The 12,018-nt window shown below is 45.6% G+C and overlaps 1 protein-coding gene and 1 long non-coding RNA gene across 4 annotated transcripts; both read left to right on the top strand.

The window, feature by feature from the left end:
* Positions 1 to 4,696: 4,696 nt before the first annotated feature.
* On the top strand, positions 4,697 to 5,814 carry LOC119331979. Its single transcript, XM_037605161.1, has one exon. It carries the CDS (start codon positions 4,770 to 4,772, stop codon positions 5,487 to 5,489), a length of 720 nt encoding a protein of 239 aa, XP_037461058.1. The 5' UTR covers positions 4,697 to 4,769; the 3' UTR covers positions 5,490 to 5,814.
* A 467-nt stretch (positions 5,815 to 6,281) lies between these two features.
* On the top strand, positions 6,282 to 11,133 carry LOC119329654. 3 transcript variants are annotated; one of them, XR_005159639.1, is made up of 7 exons: positions 6,282 to 6,732; positions 7,038 to 7,192; positions 7,803 to 8,018; positions 8,168 to 8,213; positions 8,286 to 8,395; positions 9,330 to 10,084; positions 10,710 to 11,133. It is a non-coding gene; the product is annotated as an uncharacterized LOC119329654 (long non-coding RNA). The 3 variants fall into 3 exon arrangements; XR_005159641.1 differs by having other exon boundaries at positions 9,330 to 9,390; positions 9,846 to 11,133; XR_005159638.1 differs by having other exon boundaries at positions 9,330 to 11,133.
* Positions 11,134 to 12,018: the final 885 nt, after the last annotated feature.

Below are 12,018 nucleotides of genomic sequence, written 5' to 3' on the forward strand. Positions count from 1 at the left end.
CAGGTCATCGCTTTTGTCTAACAGTTTTTGAATATGTTCCATAGCTTTCTGTTGTTCAGTTGCAATTTTAGCAAGTGTTTTGTAGCTGGGTTTGGAACCACAATCAGAGTCATCTTCATTGGATGTTTGATAGTGAGTAGTGCGTGAGTTTACCTTGGCACCACGTGCCATGAAGCAGTAGGTGGGAGTGGAGTTGTCCTGGTCATCAGCATCGGCGTCGGTGATGAAGTCATTGTCTTTAATGTTGAAGATGGACTTGGCAACGTAGGCTATAGCCAGACTTGCAACGCCAGAATTGGACTCCTCCTCAGACTCCACCTCTGCCTCCTCAGAAGCAGACTCCTCCTCTGAATCCATTTCTTTGCCAACAAACGCACGAGCCTTGCCAGATGAGCTCTTCTTGTGTGATGAAGACTTTGATGAAGACTTGGAAGAAGACTTTGAATATTTCTTCTTCTTCTTGTCGTCAGAATCATATTCCTTGCTCTTATTCTTCTTCTTGTTCTCATTGTCCCACTGCTGACACTCAGAGATGTAGTGACCAGGTTTCTTGCACTTGTGGCATGTTCTCTTCTTGTAGTCATGAGCAGAAGCTTCATCATTCCTTGAGCTGGATCGTGAGGACTTTCTGAAGCCTTTCTTCTTGGTGAATTTCTGGAACTTCTTCACAAGCATAGCAAGCTCCTTTCCAATGTCTTCAGGATCATCAGAACTGCAATCAGATTCTTCTTCAGATGAGGAAACAACCTTTGCCTTCAAAGCACGAGTTCGCCCATAGTTGGGACCGTAGATGTCTCTTTTCTCAGAAAGCTGAAACTCATGTGTGTTGAGCCTTTCAAGTATGTCAGACGGATCGAGTGTCTTGAAGTCAGGGCGTTCTTGTATCATCAGGGTTAGGGTGTCAAACGAGCTGTTTTGTGATCTCAGGAGTGTCTTGACGACTTCATGCTTGGTGATCTCAGTAGAGCCGAGGGCTTGAAGCTCATTTGTGATGTCAGTGAGTCGATCAAACATGAGCTGAACATTCTCATTGTCGTTTCTCTTGAAGCGGTTGAAGAGGTTGCTAAGGACATTGATTCTTTGATCTCTCTGGGTTGAGACGCCTTCGTTGACCTTGGAGAGCCAGTCCCATACTAGCTTGGATGTTTCCAGAGCACTCACACGGCCATACTGTCCTTTTGTCAGATGACCAGAGATGATGTTCTTGGCAGTGGAATCCAGTTGAATGAATTTCTTGACATCAGCAGCAGTGACACCTTCACCAGCCTTGGGGACGCCATTCTTGACGACATACCAGAGGTCGACATCAATGGCTTCCAGATGCATGCACATCTTATTCTTCCAGTAGGGATATTCAGTTCCGTCGAAGACTGGGCACGTAGCGGAGACTTTGATTATCCCTGCAGTCAACATAGCTAAAACTCCAGGTGGGTAAACCGAATCCCACAGAATAAGGGAGTACCTTGCTCTGATACCAATTGAAAGTGCTAGTGATCGACTAGAGGGGGGGTGAATAGGCGATTTTTATGAAAGTCTTCAAAACATGGAAGTTTCGAAGACAAACGATAGAAATAAACCTATAACCATGCAGCGGAAGGTAGACTACACTAAGCAAGCCATAGTCAAGTATTCAATAAAATGAAAGCACAAAGACTAATAGCAGCTAGGCAGTATAGATCAAGATGGAAGATAGTATGAAGCCAATCAGAACAAGCAGTCACACAGTGAAGACAAATAGATAGTGCAAACAGGCAATGACTTCACAAGGACCAATCTGCAAATAAAGAGATGGGAAGGATAGAATCGGTGGCTCGTTAAAGACAATGATTTGTTGGACCAGTTCCAGTTGCTGTGACAACTGTATGTCTGGTTAGGGAGGCTGAGATTTAACTCAGAAGACCGCGTCTTCACCTTATTCCCCTTGAGCTAAGGACACCCAGTCCTCGCCCAATCACTCTGGTAAGTCTTCAAGGTAGACTTCCAAACCTTCACAGACTTCGTTCACCTGCGATCCACAATGACTATTGGATGCTTAGAACGCGACGCCTAACCGGCTGGAGGATTCACAGTCCTCAAGTGTAATAAGTCTTCAGATCACACAGACAGGAAGACTTCAGTGATGCCTAACACTCTTTGGCTCTGGGTGTTTAGGGCTTTGTCCTCGCAAGGAATTCTCTCTCAAAGGCTTCGAGGTGGGTTGCTCTCAAACGACAAAAGCCGTACACTAACTCTGAGCAGCCAACCAATTTATGGTGTAGGGGGTGGGCTATTTATAGCCACTAGGCAACCCGACCTGATTTGTCCGAAATGACCCTGGGTTACTAAGGAACTCACGTGTTCCAACGGTCAGATTTCAAACACACACGACAACTTTACTTGAGCTACAAGCAAAGCCGACTTATCCAGCTCTGGATAAGATATGCTCTCATTGTCTTCGCTCGAAGACATAGGATTTTGGTTAAGCATCACTTCAGTCATTCTGACTGGTTCACTTGGACCCCACTTAACAGTACAGTGGTTCCTATGACTCAACAAAGAAGAAAAAGAACGACGAAACAACTAAGTCTTCGCGCTCCATAGTCTTCACGCAATGTCTTCTCTTGTCACAGTCTTCAATGTGAATGTCTTCACATATCACCTTTGACTTCATTGTCTTCATACATTTTTAGGGGTCATCTCTGGTAGGAAAACTGAATCAATGAGGGACTTCTACTTGTGTTATCTTGCAATTCTCACAAACACATTAGTCCCTCAACCAGGTTTGTCGTCAATACTCCAAAACCAACTAGGGGTGGCACTAGATGCACTTACACATACATGATAGAACCTATGGCTGAGGCATAGAGAATGACTTTCATTTTCTCTCTATCTTCTGCAGTGGTCGGGCATTGAGTCTGACTCAACTTCACACCTTGTAACACATGCAAGAACCCTTTCTTTGACTGGCCCATTTTGAACTTCTTCAAAACTTTATCAAGGTATGTGCTTGTGAAAGTCCAATTAAGCGTCTTAACCTATCTCTATAGATTTTGATGCCTAATATATAAGCAGCTTCACCGATGTCTTTCATTGAAAAATTCTAATTCAAGTATCCTTTATTGCTATTCAGAAATTCAATATCATTTCCGATCAACAATATGTCATCCGCATATAATATCAGAAATGCTACAGAGCTCCCACTCACATTCTTCTAAATACAGGCTTCTCCAAAAGTCTATATAAAACCATATGCTTTAATCACACTATCAAAGCATATATTACAACTCTCATGAAATGATTTTTTTTAAAATTAATGACTTGTGCGTTGTCTCCTACTGGATTGATACCTTGGTTCTCAAAACTGAGGGAAATACTTACGCTACTTTGCTGCATCACCCTTTCCTCTTCAAGGGAAAACTAACGGATGCTCAAGGGGTAGCACAAATGGACTTTGGTGAATATTTTCATGTATCAAATCACGCCGCACTTTCCACAAAGGCAAGAGAGGAAAAAGGGAAGGAGAGAAAATGGGAGGATGATGGCCTGGGGTCTGGTAGGGGTTTAGGGTGGGTCGGAGGTGTCGGAGACTGCTGTCCGGACTCTGATAAAGAGAACCGAGTTTGTCTCGGGTTTGCCGGAAAAAGTGCGTCCAAACCGATTGAAAAATGTGAACTATTTTTGAAATTTATAAACATAATTCGAAAATTAAAACTTAATGTTTTTTTGAAATATTGATTTTCTTTTGGAAAATGCAACATATTTTGAAATTCCCCAAATATTTTTGAATTTACAAACAGGTATAATTAATGACATGAACAATTTTTTAATTTGTGCACAATATTTGAAAACCAGAACAATTTTTAAGTTTGTGAACAAATTTTAAATTCTAATCTTTTCTTAAATCTACAAACAAAATTCCAAATGTGTCCTAAAAAGAAGAGCAAAGCAAAGGTAGCATGACCAAAAGTGAACCAACCCCTTTGAAAACAGGAATAGTTTTTGAAATTTTGAACACCTTTTTAAAAATGCAATAAGTTTTTAAATTTCAGAACTGTTTTGAGATGGAAATAAACTTGAAAAAATGAAAAAGGGAAAGGAAAGGAAAGAAAAAGAAAATAGAACAAACAGAAAAAACAAAAAAAAAGGAAAAGGGGAAAACCAAAAATAAAATAAAATAGTAATCCAGAAAACCGAAAAGGAAACAACATAGAGAAAAAACCCGGTTCAAGGAACCTTATAGAAGGTTCCCAAAACCGGTTGGCCGCACCTGTGTAAATCTCCAAGTGAGCCGGCTCATGTTTCTGGCTCACTTAGTGGGTTTTGTGTGGAAGGAAATGTTGTAATCTGAAATGCAAATGCGGTTTTTGTGGAATGGAGTTGTCTGGAATGCATTTCAAACTTGGTGGCCCATGGCTGTAACTAACCTAATTATGGCCGAAGATTTGAAATTTAAATAGTGATGACTAGTTGAGAGGGCCACCAGATGACTATCTAGCTAGCTAGTAGACCAGACTAGAGTAGAGTTCATTCAGTTGTAAAGCAAGGAAAGAAGCAAAGCAACGCATAGGAGTGCCTTGAGCTGTTGAGCATGCAGAACTCAAAAAGGAGGCGTGACGGTGAGAGAGAGCAAAGAAGATTCCAAAACCCTCCCTCTCATCCAAGCTTAACAAATTATCCATGGACATGCACCGCTCCATCCAGCTCCCGTTTCCTTCCTTAATGCGCACTCCATCCCTCCGGCCGATATCAACCCAGCCCAGCTCGATCGAAGCGCCCGCGCGCGGCATGAGATGAGGGCCGGAGACAGCAGGATGGAGGCCGACCGCCGCCACCACCACGAGAGCGAGAGGGCGGCTGAGGCGGGCGCGGGCCATCACCACCGCCACGGGAGGCACAGGCGGCGGTACCCGGACGAGGACAGGCAGCGGAGCTCCCCGTTGGTGTGGATGGCGGTGATCCTGTGCACGCTGCTGGCCATCGGCATCATCGTGGTGGGCGCCGCGGTGTTCGCCGTCTACCTCATCTACAAGCCCCACATGCCCTACATGGTGGTGACCAACGCGTACCTCCAGCAGCTCGACTACAGCCCCGCCGACGGCGTCATCCGCGACATCCAGGTGAGGGCGGACGTGCTGGCCAGGAACACCAACTCCAAGGTCAACGCCTCCTTCTCCAGCTTCAACATCGACGTCAGGTTCCACGGCACCACCCTGCTGCAGCTGCGGGCCGAGACCTTCAGCGTCGCCCGGGAGAGCTCCATCACGCTGCCGTACAGCGGGAGCTCGCGCGGGGCCAAGCTGGACCTCGCCGGGATGCGGGCCATGGAGGAGGCGCTCAGGTCCCGGGTGGTGCCCATCACCCTCTCCGGCAAGGCGCGCACCCGGTGGAGGATGGGCATCTTCCTCAAGGTCGCCTTCTGGACGCGCCTCAACTGCCCCCTCAGCTTCAGCTACCCGCCCGGCAGCGTCATGCCCATCGACCACGAAAGCTGCCGCTCCAGGTCGCCGTAGCACGCCGCTCCTCCTCTGGCTCTGCTTCGCCCTCCTTTGCTCCACCCTGCTCTGCTCTGCTCTGCTTAGCCCGCCAATGGCGTATACTCTGCTATTCTATTCATTATAGGTTCATTCGTCGTAGCGACATGAACGTACATATCAACATATGCAGTTCTTATACAGCATTCCCGAAGAAGAAAATTACTTGTACAGCCATACAGGCAAACAATGCTGATAGCAGTACTGTGTAAATAGCCGCAGCCACATAGAGTCGGGCTAATTTGTGGTTCTGTACAGAGTTCAACTCCATCTCCTTCCGTTTACAGTTTAATTTATTGATTATTACTTGCAATCGAGTTGTGGTGCGAAGATCTACTTCGTAAAAGAAGCGTAGATTGTTAAGACGCGGCACGATATCATATCAGCATGTAATTTGATGAAATGTCTCTGTAATCCAATGAGAGTTGTCGGTTCTGAAGCCATCACCGGAACATTGTGACTTGTGAGTGGCCGTCCGGCTCAGCTGATTGAACAAATCAACCTGAAAGTCTGTAGCATTTCTCTGTTGGCATCACGAAAAGTACTTCATGTGAAAGCATTGCCAATTTACCGTCTAGCACGCTCCTTCTGAAAGCAAAAAGCACAATCTGAATCCCTGACGAAGTAACCATAAAACCCAATAAGAGTCGCCACAATGGCGCATCCTCGCGCGTGCCACGTCATCCCAAACGCACTGTGCATGCCAGCCAATGACGAGAGAGCTTGTGCGAGAGAGGAGGGAAGAAAACATCGGTGAATGGGGACGAAAGAGAGAGAGAGCCACGAGCAGTTTTTTTTATTCCCACGCAACTTCCTCTCTTTCCCATCCCGACCGGCTAGGGTTCCGCCGGCGCCATCCCTTCTCGTCCAGCGCTGGCCAACAGAGAAGGCGGGCGCGCGGAGGGGATTCAACCTCGACCACGTCTGCGGCAACGGCGAGGGCCTCCGCTCGCAGGTCTCCGTCTCGCTGCTCGTCCGGGAGGCTGCGCGGAGGGGATTCGCTGTGAGCGAGGTGCCGTGGATCGGCAAGCGAGCGCTCGGGACGAGGACCTTTTCTTCTCCGGCCTCTTGGCAGTTGAGATCCTCTGTCTTCTCGCCGTGGCTAGGGTTGCCGCCGTCGCCGCCCTCCCCATCCTGACTCCTCTAGCGCCGGCCTCGACCCGCTTGGCGATAAGGCACTGGTACTTCAGCTCCTATGTCATCCATGATTGACAGTGATCAGGTACGTGCCATGCTCCTCCTTGTCATCTCCCTTCTCTGGTACATATTCATGGAACTGTTTTTGTGTTCTGGCCCTTGCTATGTCGTTGGTTTTGAATGTCTATATGCAGTGCTAGCTGGATGGATTAATAGATATGTTGAACGTATACATTTTGTATTACCTAGATGGATTAATAAATGTGCTTTTTTTGTTTTCTTGATGTGTCCCAGCTAAGCATCTTCTTTCCTTGCTCATAGTATTTTCTTGTGTGCTGATGGCTGCAATTATATCTGATACAAGTTGTCCTGCTTGTGGTGGTTGCCCAGATGCCAACAATGCATGGGAGTGGATGTCATCACCCAGTGACGTGTCTCTTTGCCGATTATGGTTGGACCCTTTGCTGTTCGCGGAACCCATAATTCATCCCATAGTTCTTCCTCAACATTGGTTGGGGGCGGGATGGACCTACACATCCGTCAAGGTAACTAGCGGGGGTGGTGTTCACGAATCGGGGCAGTACGAGATAAGATCGATTACAAGGGTTGTCCCTTTGCAGCAGGTGTTTTGGATGGGAGGGACATCCAAGTTCTATTCTTGTTTTGATCTCTTTTTTGATAAGCTGCAAGTAATTGCTATCATCATGAACATTAGGCTCGTCAGTATATACTCACAAAATCTGGTCAAACTGACAATACTGGTACATCAATACTATTTTGGTGATATCTCAAGTTCTCAACAACCATTTATTTGAATTGAGCAAACTCAGTCCCTTTGGAAAGATATCAACAAGCTTAGCAAAACTGATTTTGGTGTCATCTCGAAATTATGTACAGATTAATACCAGTTTTCAGAACACTAATCTTGTCCAATGATTCAGTCATCGGAAGCAATTCAATGCACCTACTTAGATCAGCAAACTGCATATTTAGGAACTAGGGACTGTCAAAGAGGTTATCCTTATGTTGTAGAACAGAGATTCGAAATCAGTTGATATGTCCAGATCCAATCCGGTAGTCCTCTTCGTTTCTCTCTTTCTATTCCTTCGTGTCCTGATCCTTCTCTTTCTCCTTGCTGCTTGTGCTATGCTGCAGCATCAGGCAAACCTCCTGGGCGAGGCTTCCTTGTACAACAGAAAGCACATCTGTGTGCCCTCCAGATTCTCTTGTAGCACCTCCTGCTGCTTGCCCTTGCACGGTAGCAAGCCTAGCAGGTAGCATCAACACAGGAAGGTGAGGTTGCCAGCGGCCGGTGGGTGGCTGCTCCAGCAAGAAACTAGCAGAGCCTATCATGTGGCAACATGACTTAAGGTGGAGGCACACTGTATTTTTTACTATTACATGAAATTCCACTAACACCTGCATCTGTTCTCTGTTCTTTGCTATTTTTGTTTGTAATCCTTCTGGTTCTGCTAATTAGCCCCTTCATGTTTTTCTTCAACTATGGTTGTTCTTGTCAGGGTATATGGCTTTGCTTGAGAAGCCCACACAGAGCCAACAGTCGAGGTAATTCTTTCTTTGCTTTTTCCAAAGGCATCTAAAAGATTTTCTTAAAGGCTTCTGTCTTGGTCCTCTCAGTCTGGGATATTCAAAGCACTTGAAAGAGCAAACTACTCGATAGAAGTAGGAAAGATTAATGATATTCTGGGTGTGGAAGAACCAACAATGGAGTTTCTGCTACTGGACAGGTAACTGCATATGCGTAGGTGCCTCATTGTTGGACTGCCAGCTCACACATGATAATTATGCTTACAATACTAATAGTACTGGCTCGTATATGTTCTAGATTTATTGTTGTCTCTTATTTTTATTTTTAAGTACCAGTTTCAAGTCTCTATACAGAAATCATGTCTTTTGAATTGGTATTGCTACTATTTATCGAATGTCATGTGCAGAAGTACATGACCACCTATGTGATAAGATCGTTGTAATGTCACAATTATGTACTCCGCCATGCAACCACATCTTTATTGAAATATATTGCCAAAAAAATATGAAAAAAATCATAGGATGTTAGGAGGCCAAAGGAGCACTATAGCAAGAGGATAGGGACAGAGGGAGTCCCTAGCCCCTAGGTACCCTCCAGCCCAGGGCGCCTAGGAGGCGTGCTTGCGCACCCTCTGACCTCTATCATATCTATCACCATTTTTCCTCCGCCCCACATCCGTATGTAGTCCATATTGGAATCTCTAAAAGGTCTTGTATTTAGGAATGGAGGGAGCAGTTGACATCTTGAAATTAGGACAATTTTTTTGAGAAACAAGTAAGATATCTTTTAGCTCGGGCCTTAAGCTAATCAAAGAAAAGATCTACGACTATTGCATCCTTTGGATTGTTAGGCCTCTATATAAAGGGGATCCTCTATGAGGAACAACTAAGCAGAGCATAAGCCAATATTATTCATGGTCTCCTTGTATGCAGCAGGCTTAGTTTATCTTGTACTCCCTCCGTCCCAAAATTCTTGTCTTAGATTTGTCTAGATACGGATGTATCTAACACTAAAACGTAACTAGATACATCCGTATTTAGACAAATCTAAGACAAGAATTTTGGGATGGAGGGAGTATTTGTCCAGGTAAAAACAGCTGCACGTTCGACCTGAAGCTTCTCAATTCTTTCCAGATGCATTAGATAATTGTACTGCCATGTGTTTTTGGCTCCCATGTATCCTCCAATTCATCAGGTATGCCTTCTTGCTGAACTAATTAATCACATTTAACTATAGCATCTCAGTTGCATCATACTAGCTTTATTCTATGATTTTGGCTTTCTATGTGTATGCCGAAATATGTGATCAGATAAGAATATCCAGTTGCAAAAGAATATGAAATTGCCAATTTACTTTCAAGGGTAGGCGGAGCTAAAATAGTTTTGGTTGGCGACGTTTTTCTGTGAATCCCTTTCACCCTAATAGGTGACATCCCTTCCTTTTTGTTATCCACCCCATGCATCAGGCCTACCTCTGACTAGCTCCCTGCAAACATTTTGGGCATTTGATAGCAAACTGGCGAAGTGGTTTTGTATAACTATAATAAATGGGGTTGAACTGGTTTTGATATTGTTTCTGGTACTAACCAGTAGGCTGTTACAATTTTGTCCTTGTTCCCTCATTTAAAGACTCATTTTTGTCTTATTTAGCAAGCATCCTCTGGAAGTCGGCCATGGTTTTGGTTCCCTACTCCTGACAGTAGTTGGGGTAGTGGCGGTTCGAAGGATGAACTTCCATGGAAGATCGAAGCTTTAGTCCTTGACTCAGCTCGTGCACACCCTGGGGCTCTACGGTCATTCGAAGTCCATCATGATGATTGCACACTTTTTACTGGGGGAGTTGGACATGGTTTTAAAGGGTGTATACATCATTGGGAGTTGTCCAACGTGTCAGTTTGTCTCACTACCTGCACATGACTTTCTTTTTTTGCAATTATTGTTGGATGGTTTTTGAATTAAATGTAGTTTGTACAGATCTTGTACTGGTGTTTGGCTTAGTGTATGAAATACTAATATAGGATTAATGGTTTATGAATTATTATATGATAGATAGTGATGGTAAATTATTTGAAGATTGTTCTGTGTAGATCAGAGTTAAACATGTTTATAACGAAGCCTTTTCTTGGAATGAAATTAAATTTATGACTTCAAAAGTACACCTCTATATCAAAATATAAGATGTTTTTGCAGTTCAAATTGAACTAAAAAAACGTCTTACATTTTGGCATAGAGGTAGTAAGAATTTAGCATTTGCTTGATTGTCTAATTTGAGAGCCTTCATGTTCTCGGATGTCTTTGTTTTCAACTCTTTGTTGATGTCACCATGAAGCTTGAATATTTTCCATTCCTTGATAAATACATTGCTCTACAGAATTGGTTGATTAAAGAATTAACTCTTCTTCATAGTAGTATTTTCCTCAAATTATGAAACCTCCAACAACGTAGAGAGATAACCATTTTGTTAGTTTTTCAATCAAAGCTTCCATCAAATAATTTATTACAATTGTCCTCCAGCTTATTCAGAAACTGCATGATTTGAATGACGGATCAGATGAGGCCGCTGGCCATGGCGCATAGGCCTGCTTACGGCGGGACATGAATTAGCTGATGGCGACGCGTGCAGGCAGAGCTCGCCACCTTGAACCCAACACGAGGCGAAGCTGGAAGCCGGCATCACAGGCGCGCACGCGTCCATGCCACGCTCCCCGATGGCGGGTGGCACACCAAGCCGTCGTCTCCGTCCACCATGAAGTGCCCCACCCTGTTAAGTAAAGGTGGAGAATCCTCTTTGAAGTGTATGGTGTTCCCTATGTAGAATTTTTGTTGAGCAAACAATGTTGAGTGACTTTTTGAATCAAGTATGATCTGGATTGCACAGGATACCGCCTGCTCTTTGTTGAATGACTTTTTGAATGAAGTGTGATCTGGATTGCATGTAGTTCTTTAATCAGATCTTACACTTGATGTGTTGTTCATAACCGGGTTGTTCATAGCCTGTTCACAAATGTAGTGTACTAATGAGTTCAGTTTGTAAGCTACTGTTATGGCCGGCCGGCTTAGGCCCGCAAGTTATCTTAGTTTTTATTTTCAGATTAGGCAAGTTATCTTAGGTTGATTCTTCTACAAGTTATCTAGGATATAAATATAGGTTGTAAGACTCTTTTTGAAGGCAAGCAATAAGAAGAATATTATCTCCTATTGCCCGGCTCCCTGAGGAGTCGGAACCCTAGCCGCCAACAGCCCTAGCCGCCGCCCTTCTCCTAGCCGCGACGGCGCCCTGCCGCCGGCGCGCCCAATCCTCGCCACGTCTCCCTCCATCCTTCCCTTACCACCTACGCCCTAGACCTGGTAGAGTACTTGATCCTGCCAATTTGGTATCAGGTAACCGGGTTTCGACCATGTCTCCGCCAATTCCACCGCCACCACCACCGCTGCCCGCCAACTCCTCCACCACCGCCGCCTCTGCGCCGGGCATCACGGCCTCGCTCTCGGCGGGCACCACTGTGTCGCTCTCAGCGCCGGTCCTAACGGCACCCGGCACCACGCCGGGCCAAGGGCAGCCACAGGCCCCCGTCCAACACTCGTCGCCGCCATCACCTTCCCCGCAGCCGCAACAGTTCACGCCGGAGGCCATGGCGGGCGTCCTCAACGACCTCGTCACCGCGGTTCAAGGGATCCGCCTCTACCTGGCAGGTCCGTACGGGCCGCCCCCACCACTCCATCCAGCCATGGCCGCGGGTCAGCAGGCGCTTCCGTGGTACTCGGCATCGGGGGCCATCACCGGACTCCATCCAGCCATGGCCGCGGGTCAGCAGGCGCTTCC

Source organism: Triticum dicoccoides, chromosome 7A (genome assembly GCF_002162155.2).
Source record: "Triticum dicoccoides isolate Atlit2015 ecotype Zavitan chromosome 7A, WEW_v2.0, whole genome shotgun sequence".
NCBI lineage: Eukaryota > Viridiplantae > Streptophyta > Magnoliopsida > Poales > Poaceae > Triticum > Triticum dicoccoides.